Source organism: Vipera ursinii (assembly GCF_947247035.1).
Source record: "Vipera ursinii genome assembly, chromosome: 1".
In the NCBI taxonomy this organism is placed as follows: domain Eukaryota; kingdom Metazoa; phylum Chordata; class Lepidosauria; order Squamata; family Viperidae; genus Vipera; species Vipera ursinii.
This window is the reverse complement of record NC_139512.1, coordinates 114,341,262-114,369,194: the sequence shown is the minus strand read 5'-3', so window position 1 is coordinate 114,369,194 and position 27,933 is coordinate 114,341,262. Positions and strand designations below refer to the sequence as shown.

Sequence of the window (27,933 nt, the reverse complement as noted above, 5' to 3'; positions counted from 1 at the left end):
GCCACGGCAAGGACAGAAAAGGGGTGCTTGTACACATCGGATGTGGTGGAACAGACTAATGAAATCCACGCACCTTCTAGACTTTATCCCACTGATGTTGGTGGAGATGTGGGGTGAGTAATTTTACAAGGCTATGCTATCTGCACAAGTTCAACTCTCAGCAGAGAGTAGAAATCACTTAGAAACTTTTATAAGCCCCCAATTGCTAAGCTTGAGCTCCAGCCCTTTCAATCTAACTAGACAAAGGCAAGACTGATACTCCTGTTAGGGTCAATTTTTTTGAGCTAGGGGCATATGAAGGACTTTCAATACTTGGTGAGGGGGGAAAAACTAAAGAAACACTGAATTCTTGATATTCCTTTCTGTGGCAAAGTGCCTATTAAGTTCCCCAGTACATTATTTAAAGTATTCCATTTTTAAGAAGACTGTGATTAAATTTTCCATGTGTATAAAGAGTTTTAAATTGCTGGAAAATTGCTGCTACTATCTATATTTTTCACAAACTTTATGGGCTCACTTGCTAATGACCTCCATTATTTTGCTTCTTGTTTTAAACTATGTTTTTCATTGCTAATATTTTATAAAATGCTGAGAACTTTCAATAACCAGCTATAGCAAAAATAATAATAATGGATAAACATGAGGCACATATATTTATAGAGAGCCTTCTTCAGGGCCCCGTGAATGAATGTAATGCCTCTGAGATTGCTCTGCTTTTGTGGGGCCAGTAATGGGCTAGTACGTCAAGTCTCAGCTTGAGCACATGTAGCTAGACCTCACCTTGCAACCTTTCATTTAGTGATTGTTTCAAGTTACAACAGCACTGAAAAAGGTCGCTCATGACAGGTCCTCCCATGGCCATCATAACATCCCCACGGCCACATGATCAAAATTTGGACGTTTGGCAACCAGCACGTATTTACTATAGTTATAACATCCTGGGCTCATGTGATCACTATTTGTGACCTTCTCAGCCAAGCAAAGTCAATGGGAGAAGCCGGATTTGCTTGAGGACTGTGTCAAGGACTAGCTATATTATATTTCTAAAAACTCTGAACGTTTTTGAAGATTTGAAAAATATGCTGAGATCACTCCACTTACTAGGTGAAAGAAATCTAGGTTGCAGTATAAAAGCACAAACCAACCTAGTCAGCCTAGCCAAAGAAGGAAGATTGATGTGAAAACGCAAGTTAATACAGGATGTAATCTATGTGAGTGCTGCAGACCTACCCACCATATAACTGCAGCCATTAAGTTGAGCTGTAATTAAATATGTATATAGTCTGGGTAGAGATTTGTTGCTGAATTCTTGCTAATTATTTGTACCAAGTGTTGATTCATTTTGAACTATATAAACCTGTCTTCCTGTTAATATATCCACCCTACCCTGTCATTAATCAAAGCCTCCTTATCTGTTCACACCCTCATTATATTTTAATTAACTAGAGATCATGAATTGTGTCTGCTGAAAATTGGCAGGACTAGCAGAGAATCAGTATTTCAGTGCAAGGCTGCACCAGTCACTCAAGCTACCTAGAGAATATAATTATTGTAAATAAAAAAGAAATATTACCTGCAGTACTGAAGATAGAAGGGTGATCTTAGGTTACAACTGGAAAATCAGAATAAGGAAATCAAGTCAGTTCTTTAATTAATTGCAGTGGGAGGGGGAAAGGCAAAGTAGGATGGTTTTTTTTCATTTCTAATCTAAGAAAACTGATTCCACTAAATGTCCTGCAAAAAGTGAATCTATATGGCAATACACTTGCCATGGTTTACATTTAATGCTATTCCTTCCCTTCCCTTCCCTTCCCTTCCCTTCCCTCCCCTTCCCTCTTTCCTGTGCTATGCTATGCTAGGCTAGGCTAGGCTAGGCTAGGCTAAGCTACACTATGCTAGGCTAGGCTAGGCTAGGCTAGGCTATCCTATCCTATCCTATCCTATCCTATCCTATCCTATCCTATCCTCCCCTTCCCCCTTCCGCCTTTCCTTTCATGCCAATGCAGGCACAGTTCCACAACTGTGGAATATACATGTTTTATATATGGAATATAGCTATACCTTGAAAAGATTATCTGATATACTGATCTTATCCAAAGTCACGACATGAATTGAATGAGAAAACTATTGTTACTCATAGTAATGTGTTTTTAAAGTAAAACAAATTTAACTTCTAATTCCTGTTGGACACGAGAGGACCAAATCAGGACAGTAGCTCATGTTATGTTATGTTTGTTTGTTTCTTTATCAAATTTATAGGACTGCCCATCTCACACGGTGACTCTGGGCAACATATAATAATTTAAAACAATAAATATATAAAAACAATCATTAAAAGCAGTTATTACTGTCAGATATTACAGATGGATACCAAAAATTCATGTTCAAACTCAAGAGTTTTGTTTTAAAATTCACATCATTGCCTAGTTCGGCACAAAAATAACAATGTTTGCATCATGTACTGTTGTTCTGGTATCCTGTAATTCTCTACAAATAAACTAATGTGTTTGGGAATACCATAAGTTGATTTTTGCATCTTTGCTTTGTTATGAGACTAGATATTCCTGTTCTGTTTACAAGGTATAAAACTTCTTATGATTGTATTTAAAATGGATGATTGCACTAAAAATGTGAAGCATTTTTGGTGCTAAACATTATGTTTCAATTATTATTTAAAATAATAAATTTGAAGTAATTACGTTTTGAGCTCCCTATCCTTGAATATGTTTTCAAAAAATCCCTCTTCATTATATATATAAATCATATAAATCATTTCCATTGCAGCTTCTAGTTGTTGCCGTTGTTTTGTAAATGCAGAAAGTTTGCCCTACTTCACTAAGGAGCCAACAGGTTCTAAAATATATGACATATTTATTTTCTTAGAGAATTTTTATGTTTATATCTAAAAGATATATATTTATCACATCATTTATCACTTTCTTTGGGAGCAGAGTTATATATAAATAGAAGCACAGATAGTGTGATTCTATCTTTCTAAAATTGACATTAGCTGATGATCTTATTGCAAAAACATAAAAGAAGGGTTTTTTTTACAATACATACTATTATAATTGCGGAATGCATACCTAATTTGTAAAAATCCTCTTATTCCCACCCATATGATGTCTCTGAATACTTTTTTTAAAAATACCATAGAAATTATAATACATAAGAAAGTTTTGAAAATGGAAAGTGATTTGTTTCTTTGCTATGCTTAATTTTGGTGACGCTTATGCAGCATCACTATTTGTATTTCTTTTTAAAATGTCTCATTTATTTTTTACATAATACTTGAGGCTATCAAAACCTGATAAATCTATAACTTAGACAAATAAATGATATTCAACTTAGACAAATAAATGATATTCAAACGTATTTTTCTGGGTGCACAAATAGGCATTGTGTGGCTTGCATCTGCCCAGATTTTTTTAAAATCAAATTTAGATTACGAGAAAATATACAGGAAATTCACCTTGGCCAAAGACTCTGAATTCTATAGAAAATGTAACTTTGGATAGAATTATCTATTCTATTATATGGTTTTGAGTGTAAAACCATTCGGCAAATGCTGTCACAGTGAAAAACACTAAACCCTTTCTGTGCTAGTTGGCACTCTCAATGCCTCTCCTTGCCTGCCTCTTTTTTTCTGTAAAATTTGAAGTGATGGTCTACAATTGGAAGGGAAGAAAAGCATTAGTGTGTTGTTTGTAGAAGAGATGCAGCATGTATGTTTATAGAAATTCTCAATCATCCTTGTCACGGTTGTCCCAAAAGTGTTTTTTTCAAAAGGCAACTGGCCTTTCTCGTTCTTTTCTTTGAAAACTTTTCACTTCTCATCCAAGAAGCTTCTTCAGTTCTTCAGGGGGGGGGGAACCTCAAGAAAGTCCAGGTGCCTTTTGGAAATATTAATAATAATAATAATAATAATAATAATAATAATGATAATAATAATAATAATAATAATAATAATTTGGAAGGGACCTTGGAGGTCATCTAGTCCAACCCCCTGCTCAGGCAGGAAACCCTATACCATTTCAGGCAAATGGCTGGCCAGTCTCTTCTTAAAAACTTCCAGTGTTGGAGCATTTACCACCTCTGGAGGCAGGTTGTTCCACTGGTTAATTGTTCTAACTGTCAGGAAGTTTCTCCTTAGTTCTAGGTTGCTTCTCTCCTTGACTAGTTTCCATGCGTTGCTTCTTGTCCTGCTTTCAGGTGCATCTTTGGGATACAGCATGAAGAACTAGTCACAAGTATTCTCTCTCTGTCTCTCTCCCTCCCTCCCCTTCTCCCTCTCCCTCTCTCATTTTGGGTTTGTTTATCTTTTCTTTAAAAAAAGAAATTTCATTAAAGCTCTTTAAAGATCCAAAATTCAATCATTTTTACCTGAATGAGACTCTAGAGACCGCAGAATGCAAGCACTCTGAATGCTGTGGTCTTAGCTATGCCAGCTGTAGATGAAAGGCAGTCTTGTATAGGGTCCTCAGTACTTATAAACAACAGCATATTGAACAAATTAAATTAAAAAGAAAAATGCTACAGTGAGCAATGTCAGCCAAGCATGCACATACTAGCCCAGACTGTAGAGCTAGGCCTCAACAGAGGGGACAGTAATGATAAAGCAGATGCAGACAGATGATGGGGAGAAGAGCAAAGGGGGGGGATTTGTCCACAGAGAACTCAGAATGGCTGCAGCAATTGCACAATTGGAGCCCTGCTCCATTTCGTATGAGTGATGTGCCATATGAGGAAAAAAGAAGGCTGAGTTTTGATTGTGTAGTCATGGCTGCCATGTAGATCCTTTGGGGCCGCCACTATAGATGCCCCTGCAGACAGATCTAGCTCTGGGCTAGTGTGTGCATGCTTGACTGACATTATTCATTGCAGCACTTTTTCCTTGTAATTTAATATAGATATAATGTAATTGATAGATGGAACAAGTGACCAGGCAAATGTGTAGATTTTATTCTTTTCACTTTAAAGTTATAGCATCCTTTTTAAGCACCAGCAATAGCAATAGTGATGCCTTTTCCCCAGGAAATATATTTAGAGTCAGAATTCAGAAACCAAAGTTATAGACTTGCTTTAATAAATGTGGAACGACACAGGTGCAGAGTTGGCAAACGCTCTCTAGCTTATTTGTTTCCCTATTATACCAGAAATGCAGAAACAGCTATACAATAGAGCATAGAATGGGAGAGAAAGGGAGAAGTCATAAAGATGCACAACTAAGGCCCCCACCAGATCAGTAAGTCCAAGATTTGAATGTACTTAGCTCTACCACTAAAGGACCATGGATTTCTTACTGTATTTAAGGTGATAACATTATGAGATCCCCAGGTCAGGTCAGAACAATGACTTCGGGGACAGTGTAACTTAATTTTTCAACCTCCACTAGAATTTTCCCATTTTGTCATAAATAGAATTTCCCCATTCCATTGTTGGGTTCCTTCTGCAAACTCTAAAACTATTTGGGAGAGGAATTGAATCTGGAGAAATAATATTAGTAAAAGGACCAGAACCCACCTTTCGTGGCATGTTCATTTTAATATAAAAAGCAGTAGTCTCCAGGTGCAATTACAATTTTTTTAAAAATTGTGCCACTCATAAGATAGCTGAGGCTAAAGCCCAAGCTATTCCATGAAAAGTGACCCAGATTTAATTAACTTTCTTTTTTTGGTAAAAACTTGATCATTCTGAAAATCGGTGCATGCAGTAGATTTCCAGGGTCACATCAGCCACGCATTAAAAGTTCTTAGCAGTCTTCTAAAAATAATGCTTTCATTTGTTGTTAATTTCACCTCAACATTAAAATGGGAACTAATTATATTATTCAGTGTGTTGGATTCAAACTTTATATGCCCAGAATTCTATCCAATTCCTATTCCTTTCTGTATATACTTCCTTCATCTTCATCTATGTATTTTGAACATATTTTTTTTAAAAAAACATATTTAAATGCCTCATTTCCTGAAAAAGAAAACCTTAAGCAGTTTTATAAAATTAAAATCACAGAATCATATGAAGTTTAAAGGAGCAGATGAAAAATACCAATCACACTCAGGGTTTCAGTTGCCCAATAAAATTAAAAGCTTTTTGCATTTTGACTGAAAGAACAAGCTGGATGCAGGCTAGTTTCTAATAGTGGATGTCCAGCCTAGTGGAACATTAGCAGGCCAATGATCTCATGAGGAGAAGTTATCTATAGTGACAGAATTCTGGTAGTTGAAGTTCAACTCACTGATGAGCATCAGGTTGGGGAAGACCATTCAGAATATGACTGGACATTTGACTCTGTGCAACAGTCTGACTGAGTCAGCTTTGGGGATCACCAGGGTTTTATGGTTTCAGATACATGGAACCACCAAGTTATGCCAACACATGGATGCTTATTGGGAGACAGAGTCGACCCGGATTTCCCCGTGGGATAGAGGCCTTTGCAAACCATGTTTGTTACATTAACACTTTACATGTTTCTGTTTATTTGTAAAACATTTGGGGTGTTTGAACCCACTTGTTCAAATGGGTATGTGTTTTGTATTTCATATATTTGTTCTGTATTATTGTGGCATGCTGCAGGTGGGACAATAATTTATTTTTAAGCTACAGAAAAAGCAAGACAAGTAAGTAGAATTGTAATTAAGTATGGTTCTTTTTTTAACATTGTATTGTCATTATTCTTGTTTATTCTTCTTTTTGGGGTGGGGGGAGCTTATATATTGCCCAGAGTCACTTTGGGTTGAGCAGCCCTACAAATCAAATCAAATCAAATCAAATCAATCAATCAATCAATAAGGAGTAATAGGGAGAGAAGACTTGATGCAAATCAAAGCCATCTCAGTGAAATCTCATTTGAGCTCTTCATAAGAGCATTCATTCTTATACCATTTTCTCTGTGCCCTGAAAACTCCCCTTAATCAAAGTATTCTTCCAAAAAAGGTAACCATTTGAAACCAGAGCAAGTGAAATAAACAAATAGCATGATTTACATCTTCAAGTAACCTCCTCCACATATTATACTATGAATCAACAAATATACTGCAAGGTTAATCTTTTATTTGCACATTTCTTATTAATTTTAGTAGAAGCGTTATTGTTCTCATGTAATAGGGTTTTCATATACAAAATTTAAACTTATTCTTGCTAAAATCAAGTGTACCATAAAACTGGTATTGATCAGAATGCCTTTTTGCATATCAGGAATCCTTTCGTTACTATTTTTCCCCACATTTTTAAAGAACAGGTACTAAGAATTTGCTAAGAAAATCATTGCTGGAAATATTCCTTCAGTGGCCCAAATGCTCATTTGTTTTACAAATGCCCCTTTGCCTCATTCTGCTCTATAACAAAGCTTTCTTCATTTTCAGAGATAATAGCAGGAATAGGGGTTTCATATGAAGTGCTGTCATTGTTACTTGTCAAGAGTTTAGCGTTTTACAAACTCTACCAATTAAAGTATTTGACTTGCGGGGTCCAGGAAGAGCACATGCTCTGTCCCCATTCTTTGGAATATTTTGCCCCCAGAGGTGAAGCAGGCCCCACTCTCCTGGCCTCTCAGAAATATCTGGAGACCTGGATCTGCTTACTTGCTTGAGGCTCGCTGAGGAGAATGCAACCTTGGAAATTGTTTAGTGCCTTCACTGTCATCCTCCCACTTCTTAACTTGAATCATTCTGCTCCAGTTTTAACTGCCTCCTAGTGGAACATAATATTTATATGGTTTCTATTTTTTAAGCTATACACTGCCCAGAGTCATGGTGTGAGCGAGATGGGCGGATTCCAAATTTTATATATAAATGGATAAATACCTATGTAAATTTTTAGGCAGTGATAACCGACTTGCTAACAATGACGCAGGACAGCCCGATGTGATACGACTGGTCCGCCTAAAAATTAACAGGTTCTGAAACGGAATCCTTCCAAATAACCCACTTGCTCAATTCATATACCATGTCAGTCCTTGAGGGTAAGTGTTCTGTTCCAGCCTACGACTGGCCCTGTTTGAATGTCAGGGACAACCCCTTTTTATAATCAACAGGCTGGAAAAAACCCAACCAAATTTATTTACAAAGAGTTCAAACAAAAGTTGAATGAAAAGTTCAAACAAGACTTAAACCAAAAGGTTAAACAAGAGTTAAAAAAGAATAACAGACCAGGACTCTAGCAGAAGATCTTCAAACGGTTGCCTTCAGCAACCAGCACCTCCCACACATTCCCCTTTTATCAGCAGTCCCAAGGCGTGGCTTCTCATTGCCTTCTCCCGAGTTGCCTCATTGCTTTCCTCTGTTCTGCTCTGCTAGATTGCCTCCTGCTCCTAGCGTCCCTGAACAGAGCCAGCTGTGGATCGTCTTCTTCCAATCCCTCATGCTCACACAGCTGAGTCTGAGGAGGAACAAGACAGGAGGGGCCTGGCTGAGAGTTCTGCAGTGCATCAGAACCTTCCTCTGACACCAAAGGCTCTCCAAACCCCTCCTCCTCCTCCTCTTCAAAATTATCAGACTCAGCTGCCGAAACCACTGGCTGACGATGAATCACAACAGTAAGTAAGGTCAAGAAACCAAAGCAGCCGAGGAATGCTCTTTATTGGTGAAGAGGAGACCATGAACATCTTATAAAGGATTTCAAATGATTCCTTCTGATGCTTTCTCCTTGTCAGGAGTGAGTTGCTATTTCTTCTCCCTTAATGGTTTATTGCTCTCTTCTCCCTTCCAAAGGCCAGATTTACATTCTTCCACACATTGCCATGTATCAGCCAAAGGATTTTGCAGCGTATACCGCTAGGATTTTTCACTGTAAATCCTCACGTTCCCTGAAAACATACTCTTCAAAATAGATGTATCTTTCAAAGCAGTGTGCAAGGGCCAGCCCTATTATTACACAGAGTGCAACCTTCATCTCAAGTAGTGGATAACCCAAGGGAGTAAAGTTTTGAGGGAGAGTGCAGTGCACCACATGTCCTAAACTACCTAAGCTCACTTGCTGCCTTCAGGTGTAGTAGGACCCACTTCATTAAAAAAAATCAGCTCTCAATCAAGAATCTCTGATCTTTGATCCAGGCAGCAAAATATTTCAGGCTAGCTTTAGCAAAGTGCAGAAGTATTTAATTTTGTATAGATCTGTGGATGTCTCCTATGTACACAGAACTAATTTTGACATACATGGCTTTTGGGTCTCATCTACATGTCTCATTGTCTCATCCCTGTAGCCACAGCATGAAGATGCTCCATGACCTCTTTTTATAATAAATGTCTTCTTATTGTTTCCCTTTATCTCGGTGTATCTCATCTGCTTGGGCAATTCTGGGAGTTAAGCCACCAAGGTTGAGAAACATTACTTTATCTCATCCCAAACTATAGCTGAGGCAGCTTAAACTTGTATTTAGCTGTTCTAGTTTTAAAGTAGCATTCCTACTCTTTTCCCAATATTATTTGTGCCATGGATATGATCCATGATGCACAGCTAGAAGCTAGGTCCTATTGGCCACTTTAGGCTTCTGCAGGCATGCCCTTCTCTCTCCTGTTGCTAGTATAGCTCTCCATGGCCATTTTGTCCTGGACTATGATGTTGGCAAAGATACTTGCCCACTGTTTCCTCAGAAACCACGATTCAGGTAGTATGTGGGCTCTTTATATACAAGTGTTTATTGTAGCTTTCATCTGAAGAGCAGTAGATCTGTGTTTTAAAAAGAGGCTCTGTCAAAAGAAAGTGCTAGACAGCACTGTAGTCTTCTACTGCGAAGAAGACCAATTTAATAAGAATGAGAGCTAGGTTCTGCCAGCTTTTGGGGGGTGAGGGTTAGCTCTGTCATAGATATATGCAATTTCCACAGCTTCTGTCAGCAGTGAGCTTTACTTGGTCGTGTTTTTAAAATATCTTTCTTTAATGGGATAGGGATTTGAGCTACTCCTACAAAATTTTGCATAATACTGAGTGTGGCTGCAAGGTCACAACTGCAATTATTATCCATTTGGCCATTTGCTACTAGCATGCACTTGGTCCCTTACTCGCAGTAAACCACGAACAGAAATATTCAGAAATGTCTTTGTTATGCATAGTCATTCCTGTCAATGGAAATAAATAGTGTATAGAATTTCACAAGTGCAATTCTGCACGTCAACAGACAGACAACAGACCCAGTGCTGAAGAGTTTCATGCAGCTACATTTCTTTTAGATTCATAATATTTTTATTGGTTCTCCAGAGGTAATAAGATGAGGGAGGGATGCTGGAGGAGACAATGTCTCCCATATCTCCTACTCCACCCAACCTTTCCTCCATGAGAGTGATCTAGTGTCAAGCCCTTTGAGGCTGGCTATCCTAGAATATTGTCCAGAGCAGGAAACAGATTCTGCAAGATAGTTTCCAGTAGTTTCTTTGAGGTCATCTCCTTGACTCTATATTGCAGGGGTGTCAAACTCTCAACGTCACGTGACGTGTTGTGACGTATCATAACTTTTTTTCCATTGCTGGCAATGGGGTAGGTGCAGTTTCGGCATGTCGCATCTGGCCTGTGGGCCGGCAGTTTGACACCCCTGCTATATTGCAAACTCAGGGAACAAGAATTACTTGGATGTTTGGAGTGATATTTATTGCTTGTAGGTAAATAGAGCAGAACTTCAAAGGAACCACCTGATATAAAAAGTCTAGGAAAACTCTTTGCTTCATTCTGCACATTCTGCCTGTGACCTAGTTGTTGGGTCATTTTTGGACAAAGGACACATTTAATGCTCTTTCAAAAATGCACCAGAGTCATATTCAGAACAGAATGATAAGGAACAGCCATAGAGGCAAATAATGGGTAAATAATTAGTCCAGGCTTGTACCTGTATTCACCCAACTACCCCTGCCACACATTAAGGTGTGTGTTTGCTGGATGCATTTTCCACTGGGAGGTGATGTGGACAGAAGTATAAACCAAGTTGAGTGGTTCTAACCTATTACACCCCTTAAATTGTACTGCATTAAAAATTAAGGACAGGACCATTTGTGAGCCTCTTTACTTTGGCAGAATAGAACTCAGTTGCCAGGACAGTACATTTTATGCTAGTATATTTTCATGTCAATTCAAGGATTAGAAGAAAGTACATTAATAGAGCTATTATGAAGCAAAGCAATGAGTGATGAGCTTTGGGAATGGGCTCTTTCAATCATCATGTTATAACAGAGCCTTAGAAAAGTAGTATCACAGTTTTCCAGAAGTGGCATTTATCCTGAGCAAACCCTGGATGGATTTGGCCTGGATAGACACCATTCAGTAGAAGTTGGAATTTAGCCAGTGATGTTCTGTGGAAGAAACAGAAAAACGTGGAGCCAATGCATAAAGAGCTAGCAAAGGGAGCAGCTCTTCAATAATTCCTCTCTGGACAAGAGGGAACTTGAGATCTCCCACAGGTGTTCCAGACAGCTGCTCCAGATGAGGAGACTGTAAAATAATAATCTCTAGTGGGTTTTTAGCATGAGGAGATCAGGAGAATCTTGCTCAAACTGTGGCTGGCCCCTTTAAAAGGACACTAAGTCCGCATAATTCCTTTTTAAAATCATTTTTTGAAATTGCTTGTCAGCTGCTTCCCAACTATTAGGAACCTTTGGATCAACAAGTTTTTAGAGCACCAGGTGAGTTTTCTTCAATTCTTAATGAAATAAATTTTAAATACAAGATTAAGTACATTAAAAATGGAATAAATGGGCAAAGGGGTGATTAAAACTTTGATTTTAAAAAGTTACTAATGGCCCAAGGGTCCTGATAAATTTGAAATAAAATGTTGGAATTAATTATAAAGAATCCTTCCCATGGGAAATTTCTTTTCAATTCATTTTCAAAAATGTAATACAGGTAGTCAACCTGAAACCACAATAGAACTAGAAAATTCATCATTAAGTGGTACAATCATTAAATGAAGCATCACATGACCCACCCAATATTATGACCTTTTATGTCATAGTCATTAAGCAAATCACCATGGCCATTAAGCAAGATATCACGTGACTTTGACTTAAGACCTTCCCTGCTGGCTTTCCTATTGACACAAGCCACCTGGGGAGGTTATAAATAATGATCACATGACCAAAGGATTAAGCAAGGACCATCCATAATGTAACACTTTAAAAAATTGAGCACTTGAGGGAAGTAGAAAGAACTAAAGATTATAATTAAAGGAGAACACTCAAACTCAACTCACAATTACAAAATGAAGCAAAATATGTTAACATCGAACATACTGAAGGATATTTTTGAACAATGCATCCAGAAGTTAATTTTAAGAATGTCTGCCTCTATAGATAGATAGACTGTGTCTGACAGATGTTATGAAAGAAGAACAAGTTTTACCTGACAAGACTGAGACTGCTTTGAAAGCGGATTTAAAAATGACAGACTTCAAGTATGAGATGGAAAAACATGTTACACCGGACATACAAAATAAACTGACTGCTTTAATAATTAAAAGAGACATGCAAATAACAAAGTAAGAGTGACCTGGATAACATTCCTACATTAATTTTGCAAAGGAGACTTTTTAAAGCTTTGAAGAATTTGGGTGAAAAGAGACAAAGAAAAAGTGAAAAGAAATCAAGTACTATACTAGAAAACTATTTGAAGGGACTAAATATCAAAATGGTTATAAGTAAAGGTAAGGAATATCAAGTTAATTTATTTAACCAAGTTAAAATAGATAGTTTGTTATCTGTTGCAACCCTTAATGGGCTTTTGCCGATATCAGCTTTAAGGATGAAGCTTTAAGGAATAGTTTATAAACAAGAAATGGGATATGAAAAATCATTTGTTGTATTTAAGAGAAGGTGATAAGTTACTAAAATTGTTTGTGCATTGTGATAAAGGATAAGCACTTCTTTGTATATTTTTCTTTTTCTTTATTATAGTCTTATTTTTCCTTCCTATTTTTTTGAATTTTTCTCTTTTTTACTTTCTTTTCTCCACCTTCTATTTTTTCTTTTTAATCTTTTTTTTAAGTTTGTAGTAGTTTTTATTATTGTGATTGCAGTCTTTAATAAAATTACTACTTAAAAAAGAACTTAACCAGTGGCATGATATTATTGGGATTTTTTTTTAATTCTATTTAACAAGATGCTTATGACAAAGTTAGAATTAAGTTTGGAAGTAATGATTAACAGAGAAACCACTTTGCATGAATATTTGTCATAATTTTAGAGCAAAGTTTTCCTGTTGCATTTTGTATGTTTCTTTGTTGTGCTTTATGATTGTAAAATACCCTGAACATATGGAGATAAGCTGAATGCAAATGCTTATATGCATACATATACATACCATCAAACCAACATGCATACTGGCTAGCACATTCTTGTCTTCAGCCTATTTCAGGTTTACTTTTTTATTTTATATTTCTTTTTTTTCCCCAGTGGTCACTTGTAACAGTGGACAAAGTAGAAGTCCTGAAGGTTAGTGATCTACTTCATCACCAGCTTCAGTTTTTGAGTCAGGGCAGAGCCTACTTCTCTAACTCTTTCCTCTGAGCTAAAGGAAGCAATCACAGAGACAGCAGAAGGAGAGAAACCGTAGAGAGTGCAAGGCAAGATCATGGGTGACAGATCTTTCATGTCTCCATCAAGGTCTTCTTTCTTAACTCTCACAAAAACAGTGGTGATTGATTGAAAGTCAGTTATCACCCTCCAGCCGCGACTTCTGTAGAAGAAAATATTCTTTATGTCACAAGGCCTATCGTATGTCTCTTTGTGGAGTCCCTTAAGCTACCCAGCAGTAGAAATATAAAATTTACTAATTTCGTAGCGTCTCTGTGTGGAATGAGGAGGGGGCGCCATTTTATTTTTTGCCTCAGGCACCAAAGTCCCAACCCTGATGAAGGAGCAAGTCTGAGCCTGGTGGGAATTATCTGATGTATGTAAATATGCATAAGCTTCGCTCGGACCTAATTGTCATGAAAGTATGGGAAGTATGTTGATTGGTAATGTTGTGTATGTAAATAGTTAGCAATAAGCCATAGAAGATATTGCAAACACTGTGCAGCTTTGCAAGGTTTAAAGCGGGAAAATAAGGTGCAATCATTGGACGCCACAACCAAGGAGCGGGAAAACAGACAGTTTGTATTGGTTACAGTTCAAACGCTTTCTCTATAAAAGGGTTGCAACATTTGACATTTGACAGTTGACTTTGTGTATTCAATAAACTCGTCAGTGTTAACCACTCTGAGTCCTCGTCAATTCGAACCAAACAACTGGCGACGAAGGTGGGATCGACAGAAGACCAGAGATTAGGAAGAATTGTCGTGAAGGCGGCAAAGTCTGAGCGAGTCACAGTCAACCGAGCGGCCGCGGCAGAATAGGAAAAAATTCTCCGAATGGCGCAAATCGGGTCATTGAAGGAATTTGACCCTAACTTCCCCGAAGATTGGGAAGAATATATTGGTCAGGTCGAAGGATTCCTGTTAGTGAACGGAATCACCGACGACCGAAAAAAAGCGGCGGCACTTTTGACAATTTGCGGCACACCGGTCTACAGAGTCGCTGTCGGGCTGTGCCAGCCACAACCAGTCTCCAGCGTGCCCTATGCCGACCTCCTTGCAAAACTAAAGGTGCACTTTACTCCCCGAAGGTCCGAACTTTTTTGGCGGCGCATCTTCGAGAAGAGAAATCAGAGACCGGGGGAATCCATACAGAAATTCGTCGCTGCCGTTAGGGAAGCCGCAGTTCGTTGCAAATACGATAATTTAGAAATTAGGATTCGGGACAGAGTTGTGCTAGGCTTACGCGATGAACAATTACAAAACAGAATAATCGCCAAACCTACTGGCGATTTACAGGAAGTGCTCGACGAACTCCTAACGTATGAGTCTACCGGGTATCGCGACCCCCCCCGCAGTAGCATGGCGACAGCACCTGAAATTAACCAAGAGGGCTATGTGGACTGCGGGGAGGTGGATCAGCAGTGGGAGGAAGAGATCGCCGAAGTCTCCAGGCGATTTGGGAAGATGGCACCCAGACAACTTAGAAGCGAAGGGCCCGAACCCGGCCGCCGGCAACAACCCGCAACACCGCAGAGACCACCGACCGGGGCACAACGACCGTGGCGGGACACCGCAACCAGACCGCGCGACAACGACACCCAGAACCGATGCGGCAGCTGTGGCGGCAACCATCCCCGCGCTTCCTGCCGATTCCGCACCGCCAAGTGCAGGGCTTGTGGCAAGACCGGCCACATCCAGGCCATCTGCAGAAACCGCGTCCGGGACTCCCGTCTGAATGAAGTCGATGTGTGGCCAGAGGGTAAGGTAACCCCCAATGCTAGTGGCAAGGAGACCCCTAGATCCCGGGCGAAATTTTCAAACCCAGGGGAGATGGCCCGAGTCAATCGGAAAAGGCAGGGAAGGGGGCACAATTTTCCGGACGGAAAATTAAAAATCACAGTCCTTCTGCAAGGGGTTCCTTGCAGAATGGAAATCGACTCTGGGGCTTCAGTGTCGATAATTTCCACTGAAACCCTGAAAAAAATTGAACAACTAAGTGGAAAAAGAATTCCACTTAGCCCAACAAATATTCAATTAACGGACTTCCAAAAAAGTCCAATAATCGTAAAGGGAAAGACCAGCCTTAGAGTTAATTTTAAGGGATTTAAGGGGGTCTTAGATGTGGTAGTTACGGAGGGGAATAGGACTAGCTTAATAGGGCTTAATTGGTTTCCTGCCCTGGGAATTTGGATAGGGGGAATAAATTCTGTGATTAAAAATAAGACCCTCGAATCCGTCTGCAAAGAATTTGCAGACGTATTCGATGGATCTCTAGGCAAGTACAAAGGGCCCCCCATTAATTTTAACCTAGACCCCTCAGTAAATCCAATCAGGCTAAAGGCCCGGAGGGTACCTTTTGCCTTAAAAGAAAAAATCGAGGCCGAGCTCGACCGGCTTGTAGGCCTCGGAGTTTTAGAACCCGTTGAGGGCGGTTTATGGGAGACGCCGATCGTCACACCCCTCAAACCCAATGGGGATGTGAGGATCTGCGCCGACTATAAAGCGACCCTCAACATTGGAATGAAAAAGCATGCTTACCCGGTCCCGACGGTGAAGCAGGTCCTCGCCACGATCCAGGACGCCGCCATCTTCGCCAAGCTCGACTTGGCGCATGCGTACTTACAGTTGACTGTTTCCAAAGAGGCTGCAGAGGCGCAAACAATTGTTACCCACAAGGGGGCGTTCCGAGTCCACAGACTGCAATTTGGGATTGCAGCTGCTCCAGGCATCTTCCAAGAAGTGATGGAGAGGACCTTAAAGGGCATACCTGGAGTATGCCCTTACTTTGATGATGTCCTAATAGCTGGAAAAGATGAAGGAATGTTAGTAGAGCGGCTGGAACAGGTACTGGGTAGAATTAGAAAGGCTGGATTAAAATTAAAAAAGGAAAAATGTAGCATAGGGGTTAAATCCACTGATTTTTTGGGGTTCAGGATTGACAAAAGCGGGGTCCACCCTACCCCTGAAAAAATTAAAGCAATAAAAGGGGCTCCTGAACCAAGGAACAAGGCTGAGCTACAGGCCTTCCTAGGCTTGGTAAATTTTTATCACACTTTTGTGCCACATAAGGCTGCCATTGCAGAACCACTGCACAGGCTTTTAGATAAGAAGACCCCTTGGCATTGGCAAGACAAGCACAAAGTGAGTTTCCAGACCTTAAAAGATATCCTTTCCAGTAGCTCAACTGTAACCCACTTTATAGAAAATAGACCAATCTACCTGGCGTGCGATGCTTCGCCTTATGGCGTCGGGGCAGTAATCAGCCATTTAGACACCCAGGGAATGCAAAGACCCATTGCTTACTACTCCCGCACACTAACCAAGGCAGAGCGGAACTATGCTCAAATTGACCGGGAAGCTTTAGCCATAGTGGCAGGAGTTAAAAAGTTCCACGACTACCTGTATGGCAGGAACTTTACAATCCTGACAGACCACAAACCCCTGCTGGGACTGTTTACCACAGATAAACAGACTCCCCAAATTATGTCTCCCAGGATGCTGAGATGGTCCATTTTCCTCTCAGCATATTCATTTTCCCTCCAATACCGACCAGGTAAAGACATGGGTCATGCAGACGCTCTTAGCAGATTGCCCCTTAGCACAACAGAGGAGGACCCTGCCCCAGTGGGACAAGTAATGTCCCTACAAGATATTCCTGATCTGCCCCTAACTGCTAAAGACATAGCGGAGGCAACCAATAAGGACCCCATCTTAAGGAGAGTAATGGCCTGGGTCATGAGCGGTTGGCCCAACGCCAACCCAGACGTAAAATACAGTCCATTTTTCCGAAGGAAGGATGAACTATCAGTTCATATGGGTTGTTTACTTTGGGGAACTCGTGTAGTAATCCCAGGAATCCACAAATCAGCTATTCTATTTGAATTGCATGAAGGACACCCTGGAATAGTAAGGATGAAGGCCTTAGCTAGGAGTCACTTGTGGTGGCCAGGATTGGACCAAGACATTGAGGAATGCGTTGCCAATTGCCATCTGTGCCAACGTTCCAGGCCTGAACAACAACACATCCGCACACATAAATGGGAGTTAGCTAGGAATCCTTGGTCCAGGATTCATATTGACTTCGCTGGACCTTTCCAGGGGTTAACGTTCCTTGTAGTGGTCGACAGCTACTCTAGATGGCTAGAAGTAGTACCGGTCAGTTCAGTAACGGCAGGCAGAACAATACAGGCATTAAGGGGCCTCTTTGCCACTCATGGGTTGCCGGATTTAATAGTGTCTGATAACGGGCCACAATTCACATCTATTGAATTTCAGGATTTCCTCAAGGCCAACTCGATTAAGCATAAGACTTCTGCACCCTTCCACCCCTCCACCAACGGATTGGCTGAAAGGAACGTGAGGACCACGAAGGACGCGCTTAAAAGAATTATTCGAGGTGACTGGCATCAGAGACTAGCTGAGTTCTTGTTGGCCCAACACACAACCCCTTGTTCGGCTACAGGGAAAAGTCCAGCTGAAATGAGGTGGGGAAGAAAAATCTTGACCAAGTTGGACAGACTACACCCCGACCGACTCCAACCAAACATTGAATTTGACATTCCTAACAGAACATTTGAAGTGGGGGACTTGATTTGGGCCAGGAACTACGCCCAAGGGGATAAGTGGATTCCTGGGGTGGTAACTGAAATCTTAGGTCCCTTATCATACATCATTGAGGGGGAAGGGAATAGGGTCTGTAAAAGACACATAGACCAGCTGAGGAAAAGATCTAGTGGGTGTGTGCCAGCTGAGGGGGACCAAAGCTCAGTTAGGGCAAACAGTACAGATAACATTAGGCCTGAAAGTGGTGTAGTGGTGGGGCAAGATGACATATTTCCAGATGCCCATCAACAACAATTCAGTCCAATTGATTGGGAAATACCCCTGCGAAGTAGGCCAGTGACAACTGAATCCCAAACACAACCTAATACACAAGGCAGTACATCTGAAGCCAGTAACCCTGAGCCCAGGTCCAGTAGTAACCAGCATAGTAACCAGCAGCCAAGCAGTCAACCAGGAAAAGGGGCCCCTAGCAGCCAAGGTAACAGATACCCTTCTAGAATACATAGGCCACCAAAATACCTAAAGGACTTTGTAAAGAAATGACACCAACTGGGGGGTAAGGGGTGTTGTGTATGTAAATAGTTAGCAATAAGCCATAGAAGATATTGCAAACACTGTGCAGCTTTGCAAGGTTTAAAGCGGGAAAATAAGGTGCAATCATTGGACGCCACAACCAAGGAGCGGGAAAACAGACAGTTTGTATTGGTTACAGTTCAAACGCTTTCTCTATAAAAGGGTTGCAACATTTGACATTTGACAGTTGACTTTGTGTATTCAATAAACTCGTCAGTGTTAACCACTCTGAGTCCTCGTCAATTCGAACCAAACAGGTAAGCTTGTGGCAAATCTCAGTTCAGACTTCATTTTGTCTGAAAGGAAAAAGAGCAAGTAGATATGTCTTTTTCAAGACAAATAATGTTTGCTTTTTCGTTTTTACTGATGGCTGTGAAGCCAAGCTTCTCTTACATACAGTAGGTATCTTTTCGTTTCATTTTTCTGTAATAAGGAAAGGCATGAGATCTATAATGTTAGGGACTATGAAATCCCACTTACACTGCCTAGCCATGTTTAAAGTAAAGGTAAAGGTTCCCCCGCACATGGATGCTAGTCGTTTCCGACTCTAGGGGCCGGTGCTCATTTCCGTTTCAAAGCCGAAGAGCCAGCGCTTGTCCGAGGACATTTCTGTGGTCATGTGGCTGGCATGACTAGACGCCAAAGGCGCACGGAACGCTGTTACCTTCCCACCGTAGTGGTCCCTATTTTTCTACTTGCATTTTTACGTGCTTTCGAACTGCTAGGTTGGCAGAAGCTGGGATGAGTAACAGGCGCTCACTCTGTTACGTGGCACTCGGGATTCGACCCGCCAAACTGCCGACCTTCCGATCGACAAGCTCAGCGTCCTAACCCACTGAGCCACCACGGTTTAATAAATAAACCATAATCAGTCTACACATCTCACCGAGCTTAAAGCAAAGCAATCATTTCATACACATGCAGTCCCAGCAGCACTGAGAGGAAGAGAGAAAACACTGCAATGTATCTGCCGGGACCTCAATAATTCCATTTTTTTTTCTATCCAGAAATGGATTTGAGGCTTAATGGCACAGGCTGCAGATGTTCTGGGTGGCTGGAGGTGCTTCATGCAGCCACATGGAAGAGGATTGACAGCAGAAATTTTACACAGCAGAATGCAGAAGTTGCCTGTGGACAACTTGGTTGCCACTTCCCCTTCGGGATCTTGCAACCATATGTTGAAGAATCGGAGAAGCACGAGACTTGCTTGATGACCTGCCAAGGCAACGAGACAGCTCTCAAGGACTGCATAGCCTGTGATTCCCATGATTTCACCTCTCTGGCTGTGTTCCTAGTTTGTCAAGGTATGTACAACCAACCCCCTTCCTATTTGCATGCTGTCTTTGAACAAAGTCTGGGTCATCTGGGAAACTGATGTTGTGGTTTAGTTGAATTGGAAACCAGTCATAGAGGACAGAACATGGATCTTGCCTATTGTCTTAGGAAGTCAGTGCAAGAATCCTGAACAGTCACTCTACCTAGGTTTAGGAAGGTTGCTGCATTGTATGCCTTGGCCCAGAGATTGTGAGCACTTCCACACTGGCATCGCTTCCTTTCCCCAACCCTTCAAAAGCATTTGGAAGAGGATCTGAGGGTTGTTTTTTTTTTCAGCTTCCCAGCATCAGAGCATTGGGGGTATGAAGCAAACAAATCACAACCTCATAATGTGTTGCCTCAGGTCTTGTGGCCATAAAAATCCTTATGGTTCCACTCAGCACGGAAGAGATAGAAAGAAAGGACATTAAGTGTGAGTAATTTTCAGCAGTATGCACCCAGCAGACTCTGCATATCAGAGTAAGCACAGACACCACTCAGTTCAGTTAGCACATAATATAATTTGACATTTATTTTTTTTAAATTCAGCATCCGTCAAAAACAGTTAGCTGGTGATACACAACAAAAGGAAGTCAAAAGCAGAGAGAATGAAATATGATCAAGAAATAAAAAGGCAAAGGACTTAATGCCAACAATCTACATTAACATTTATTTATATATCAAAAAGGCACAGAGCTTCCCAGGGCAATGGAAACAATAGTAAAAGTAAAGGTAAAGTTTCCACCGCACATGTGTGCTAGTCGTTTCCGACTCTAGGGGCCAGTGCTCATCTCCGTTTCAAAGCCGAAGAGCCAGCGTTTGTCCGAGGACGTCTCCGTGGTCATGTGGCCGGCATGACTAGATGCCAAAGGTGCACGGAACGCTGTTACCTTCCCACCGGAGTGGTCCCTATTTTTCTACTTGCATTTTTACATGCTTTCGAACTGCTAGGTTGGCAGAAGCTGGGACGAGTAACAGGCACTCACTCTGCTACACGGCACTCAGGATTCGACCCGCCAAACTGCCGACCTTCTGATCGACAAGCTCAGCGTCCTAACCCACTGAGCCACCATTGTATTGGAAACAATACAATGGGCAATTAGCATGGACAGTACTAAAGGCAGTATTTGGTTATTCTGGATGTCAGCTTTCCTATATAACATAGCCAAAGAGTAGAGATGGCAAATAGCACATCAGCTGGCCCTTCTTCTGTTTTGCACCATGAAAAAAAGACATGAGTGGACAGGGATAATGCGACCAATATTAGGGACCCAGACTGTACACTTGAGAATTCTTCTCACTTTTATCCTTGCTTACTTCCCTGCACTATTGAAGGAGAGAAACAAAACTGTCAGGCTGGCTTTCCTCTGAGGTGCCTCTTGCCCCCCCCCCCCAGTTGAGTCTGAAGTAAGTTGACTCAGCTACCGAAAAGAAATGAAGGCACAGGATGCAGGGCTAATCTAGATGTGGCATGAAAATCTCATGCAGATGTATCTTATGTAGGCACCCTTAAGCATTTCCCAAAGAAAGGCTAAATAAAAATATATAATAAGCTTTTCATAAAAGAGAAAAATAAGGATATAGGTTAATAAATCTCAATATGTTTTTAAAAAGTTGAAGTCTAGCTAAGGCATGATGAAAAGACAAAGTGAATAACTGAATTAATGTTCAACTTTGCTGGCGAGTTGTGAAACCAAGATCATAGCTGAGTACTGAAGAGCAAGTTGAGGTGCTACAGAAACTTTATCTCTTGTTTTACTAATCTAGGTGAAATGTTAGTATATATTGCTATTCCATGTATGATACGCCCTATGCTAAATAAAATAAATTTATCTCTTGGACTGAAATCTTTCTTTCTAAAATACCTTGGATTATCTTTATCATTTCAGCTCCTGTGCAAACCACTCCGATATTCCTGCCTACAACAGCACCCCTGGTGACCTCCTCGAAACCCTTTGGTAGGAAAACCCAAATCTTTGCTGATGGTGATAGTGACTTAAAATTACATGCTACCAACAACTTTGGATAGTTATTTTTAGATCATTCACAAGAACATGAAAGGCAGCAGAACTTACACAGTTGTCTCCACCCTTAAAACATTTATTCAGAATAAAAATGCATTCTTTAATTAAGGCATCTTGATTGTCCTCACCTTTGTCAAATTCTCAAGGCTTATAAACCGAAACTGCCATGTGACAATGTTGGCTAATGCTGATACAGTTAATATTCAAAACAGCTGGAGAGCATTAGCTGTCTACACTTCATGTATCATCTCTAAAGTATTCATAAGGAAGTTGTCAATGCTGCTAACATTAGATGTTCCCGCTCTGACAACTGATGAAAATGCAGCCATTTTCTCTACTCCTTTAACATGCTTTTACTTACTTAAGAAATTACTGTAGGTGCAGCAGAGAAGGGGGGGGGGGGTTGGAATGAAAGCTCAGTTAGCCATAATAATAATGCTGCTGTGGGAATCCAAGGACAAGTTGATAACATTTTGGCTGGCTGTGGAGCTGAGGAGAAAGCCCGGGCTTTAAGCTAATTGGGGAATGTGATTTATGACAGTTAATTGGGGGTGGGAGTTGTACTTTGTTACTTTGTATCTGGAGGAAGGGAAGTTAGTTTTTGGGTTCAACTATGTAGTGCCAATACTTTGTATCCGGAATAAATGTACTTTAAGGAAGAATTTTGCCTTGAAGTTCTTTTGATTCATCTATCGGAACCGTGACAGAAGTATTTATGGTTTTCATTGGAAAAGTTAAAATATGAACACAAAACCTTGAGTTTGATGCTTGTACTGTTAATCGTACCACTGCATGCATTACTTGATCCGTGCCTTATGTTACCTTTCCCAGATCACTCAGGGACAAACATTGAAGATGGAACCTCCTTGTGTTCAGGGATTTTGGAGCAAGATGTGAAAGGCTACAAGAAAATGCTTTGCCTGAGTTTGCAAAGATGGTGGAATAAGCTGGGACCCAGGGTTTGCCAGGGGGTAAACTGTGAAAATCCAGGACACAAGGATCAGAACAGGGAAAGGACACTGCAGCACTGGGAGAAGCTGCAGTGTGAAAAAAGGAATCTTAGCGTGGGTGACTGCTCAAGAAGCACACAAGAGTGCTTAAGCCTAACACTGGTTAGATGCTCAGGTGAGCAAACCTCACTAGAAGAGCACACTCAATCCCTGCGCTGCTTTTCATTTGTGCTCATCATTTAAATTACACAAAATGGGTCTTTCAGTGCAATTATGGGAGGGCAATTTTGTAAAAAGTGGTTGAGTAATGTACAAGAATTCTGGAACTGTACCAGCTTGTGGAGGAATGATTATATTTTCTAATTTCCCTCCCCATTTTTTTTTTAAAAAGAACTTTCCTGCACTATCCTTCAAAGAGAAGAATGTTATTCCTGAAACGCTAGATCTACACTGCATTCTAAAAAATATGAATCTACCACTTCCCATAGCATGAACAGTAACATTCAGAATTCTACAAGCTAAGTTTAGCCCCTGAGCCTATGCAGGTTTGCTCTTTGTTTCTTAAAAACTCTGAAAGGGAGGTTTGAATTATACTGATAAGAAAACTAGTATGTTAACTAGTATTCTGAAAGTTGATGTTCAGAAGTAACCTAATGGGTGACAGATGGTATGTGGTAGCTAGTATCTAAATGATATTTATAGTGGAATGATATTTATAGTGGAATAATTCCAGTACAGGAGCAATTCTGTACTGTACTATACTGTATTCCTATACAGTCAGGCTAAACGCTGGAAGGAAGAAAAAAAACCCTGCAGTTCTGCAAAAAGGAGGAGGGGGAGTGAGAAACATTCTGCTGCTGAAATACTGAATGAGAGGGCCTAAAAACAATAGTATTTCTGTGAAAAAGAGCTTGTTGCTATTGAAGATATAGAGCTCTTTCTGATCTAGCTGCAGTCCCAGTATCCATGTGAAATGAGTTACGACCTGCTGATCGTGCTTGCATCTTGACAGGGGCTTGCAATTACAAGCAATTTCAGTATATCTCTTTCATAGTTGCATCATATTTGTGGGCAAGGAAATGTTTCATGGCAACAAATGCAACTTCTGATGGGGCAATTGTATTGCACTTTGTGCTTAAAGGAATGCCCTAATCCTTTAGAAAGAAACTTGATCCATGTTGGTTCACTCTATGTTATCCTCTGGGGGAATCCTGTTACAATGGAACTGCCAGTATGCCAGCATTGGGAATTTAAAGGACAGTGGAGGCCTTTTAAATCAGTTCTTGGCCATCCTGAAAAGACTGCAAAAATCAGTGATTGGCAGATGATTCTTTCCAAGCTTTAGACATATGATGATTTTCATAGCGTCTTGATAACCAAATAGAACTGCAGATAATCCAGTGAACCTGATCAAGTCTTCGGCACGTTTTTCAACTTAAGTTGGGAAGTGGAAAACCCAGCTGTCAGGAAAAGTTCATAATCTATAGGATTTTCTGTCTCCAGATCAAGATTTGAAGTCCCAGAAATCCAGTTCAGAGACTGTCTTAGGAATCCTGCTTGGTCTTGTTCTTATTGCTGTTCTTTTGAGCATCTGTGTTCTTCCCACCTACAAAAGAGTTATGAAAAAATGTAAGTAAGAATTTATTTCTGGTATAAAGAGATTGTCAGAGTCTGTTTTGGGCCTCAGCTTTTTCTGTGTGTGTGCTCTTACAACTATGTGGAAAAAATGCATGGTCGTCCAGAAAAAAGCTTGATGACAAAAAGACTGGTGGCTCAGGCTGAAAAGACTGGGGCTTAGGAGATCCATTGATTGCACCAGGAATTTTCTGGTTCTCACATTTCATTCTAGGACTACTGTATGCTTTATTGTACTCTCTACACAAAAGTATGCACATGAACCCCTTTCTTTTTTAGGTATCCTGATGACATCAATTTGCATGGTGTATTTTTGTCTATATGCCTTCATTTAAATGCTACCTTCGGCTATCTAGAAATGTCTTGAAAATAAACTCCATTCATACCAAAGTTTGAATCCCTGCATCAGATTCCATCCAAGTTGAGATGCACTCTCAATAAAAAGAAAATACCGTGTATGTAGCTCAGAACTGAACTGTGAACTCTCTGAGCTTGGTAGTTTGCTTGCAGATGTTTCATTACCCCACTTGATGACATAATGAATACATTTTGGGGGGGGATGATGTTACCTAGGTGGGTAATGAAATGTCTACAAGCAAACAATCAAGCTTGGAGAGCAAAAAGGACTTCATAGATCAGGGGTGTCAAACTGCCGCCCCGCGGGCCGGAGCATCCCGGAGAAACCGCGCCCATCCCATTTTTGGCAAAGGAAAAAAGTTCCGATATGTTGCACGATGTCACGTGATGTCATGAGTTTGACATGCCTGCCATAGATGGATACTGCTGGGCCCATTTTATCTCTGATGATTGTTTCCATGTCCTCTGTTTCTCACCAGGTCACCAAAATTATAATGGCTATACAGATGTTTCCTAGCAATACCTGGCACTAATGAATAGTTCTTCTATTATGGAATTATAGTTATTTTCAACACTGTTGGAATGATTTTGTGCATGTTCTAATCCTTCCGTGAACATTAACAGCCTGAATATACAAAATGCATTCAAAATGATTTTATAAAATCCTTTCTATTCAGCACAGTTTTTGGAATGTAGTTAATAGCAATGAATAGGAACATTCTTCATGCTTTTTAATTAGCATACAAGCACACAGCTCTATTAAAAAAATAAACAGGATCTTTCTGATTGCAGCCATTAATCACCTCAAAATATCAGTGAGTCCTTAATATATTGCATTATAACATTTCACTTCAGAGTATTTTACTATTATTTTAATTATAACTAGGTTGGAAGTGATTAGTGCTGTTTAAAAGATAATTTTAAAGGCCATCCAGAGGAGGTTAAAAAGGTTTCTGCAGCAAAAAGTAGAGTGAAAGTGTGCTGAGCTGTGATAGTCTGCTGCTTAATAAGTTATTTATGAGGTCAACAGCAAATCTGTCTAAAAAAATATAAAAAGCTAGATTGGGGTAACTGTACTGGCAATGAGTCTATTACTTTACCATCCTTTTTTAAAAAAAACAACAACACAGATTTCCTGCATACCTAGGAATGGAAAGCATGTAATTTGATTATGTTATGTGACCACTTTCCATCCTCCTCAATATGAGTGATCAAGCCATGCAAAGTTGCCAATAAATTCCTTGTCCAAAGAGCATTATCTTCCACTGAGTCAAAGATGGTCAGAGGAGCCCATTTCTCTAGGTATCCAGTGCCACTTCATGCCCGGTGCATGCTTTACACACTAAAACAGGGGTCTTCAAACTTGGCCCTTTTATGACTTGTGGACTTCAACTCCCAGAATTCCTCAGCCAGCACGCTGGGAGTTGAAGTCCACAAGTCATAAAAGGGCTAAGTTTCAAGACCCCTGCACTAAAAGCTTAAGGTTCTTAACTAATAAGGATTATACTCAGGGAACTTGGGGGAAGAGTATTTCTGCCCTACCTGGTTATATCATCAATTCCATGTCCCTTCCCTCCCTCTTTCTGCAGATTCCAAGAAGAGGCAGCAACAATGGATTGGCCCAAGTGGGGTGAACCAAAATGGTAAGAAATCACCTGCAGAGCAGGGAACAAGAATCCGTGTTCTGATTTCTCCTGCAAGTCAAAGGGAATGTATGCATTTGAACGTCTCATAACGTACACAGGGACACTGAATATACAGTTTTCTAATCCATATTCTAATTTATGTTCTCATTATAAATAGATATAAGAGCTCAGGTTGGTGATGTGACTATACCATCCTAGCAAGATTTGATCTCAGAAAAGTAGGAACCATACATACCTTCTGATCAACACACTTTGGATGGGGGTTATAAGAATAACCACTGCTTACTTTGGGCTGGTGCAGGGGTAGGGAACCTTGGCTCTTTTATGACTCATGGACTTCAACTCCCAGAATTCCTGAGCCAGCCATGCTGGCTCAGGAATTCTGGGAGTTGAAGTCCACGAGTCATAAAAGAGCCAAGGTTGCCTACCCCTGGGCTGGTGGGATTTTTAATTCACCTGGCTAGTAGAATACTGAGCAATTTAGTCGCCCTCCTTCCCAAAGTGAGTCTATCATCTGGGAAAGCAGATGGGCAACCCTACAGTAGCTCCACCTGCATCATTAAATATAAAGCACAATCCTGTTGGATGATGGGGCAAACTCATCCCATCCCAATCATGCAGTCTTTGTGGGTATAACTTTATCTTTCATAAGCCTGAATACCAGGAGATCAGATTTTCACATTTGTCAGACTCATAAGACATTGACTGATATCTGTGAGTTACAGGCTGCTTAAAGAGACTGTCATCCTGTAATTCTAGCCTCTGTGGGAAGAGTGATAATTCTCTTCTAAATGTACTCCTAAATAGCACTCTATTATTTATGACTGGGCCATATATTTTGCAACTAAAGCTGACATTCCAGAAGAGATCTGCTGAGTCCTGGTCAAAATTCTGCTCCCAAAGCACTCACTTTCAAGTTCCTTAACAGAGGAAGAAAAGCAGCCGTCTCACTGTCTTTGCAGTGGATGCAACATTATTGAACTCGAAACATATGGCAGAGAGGAACTGCAAAAGAATTCCAGGCAAGACGAATGTCATTTGTTTCCTGGCAAACATGAGAATTCTAATGTAAATGCCACAAATGCCTCTTCTGATTATGGACAGAGATCTAGTGTCATAATCACAATTTCAATGAAAGAACATGGGTAGAATAATAAATGTGTAGGTCGGTGTGGATATTTTACTGTTCAGTTATTGTCAGAGACCCTTCCCAAAAATACGGTTTGGCTTCCTCTAGAGGCGGGAAGTAGGATGGCAGCCCAACGAAGACTGCAGTGCAGACCTCCTGCTTTTGCTGATATCTAGCCAAGCAAACCCCTTTGAAGAACCAGACTGGTCATAATTTAACTGTGTGACTGTAATCCTGATCTTTAATT

At 40.5% G+C, this 27,933-nt stretch overlaps 1 protein-coding gene across 3 annotated transcripts; it reads left to right on the top strand.

Annotated features, from left to right (window-relative positions):
* On the top strand, positions 1-26,674 carry CD5 (CD5 molecule). Of its 3 annotated transcripts, XM_083356258.1 has the most exons (7): positions 1-113; positions 13,374-13,412; positions 19,639-19,935; positions 21,835-21,903; positions 22,801-23,094; positions 24,423-24,548; positions 26,501-26,674. In XM_083356258.1, exons 1-7 carry the CDS (start codon positions 41-43, stop codon positions 26,644-26,646), a joined length of 1,044 nt encoding a protein of 347 aa, XP_083212384.1. In that variant the 5' UTR covers positions 1-40; the 3' UTR covers positions 26,647-26,674. The 3 variants fall into 3 exon arrangements, with proteins under 3 accessions (XP_083212384.1, XP_083212385.1, XP_083212383.1); XM_083356259.1 differs by lacking the exons at positions 1-113; positions 13,374-13,412 and adding an exon at positions 12,448-12,460; XM_083356257.1 differs by lacking the exon at positions 1-113 and having other exon boundaries at positions 12,554-13,412.
* Positions 26,675-27,933: the final 1,259 nt, after the last annotated feature.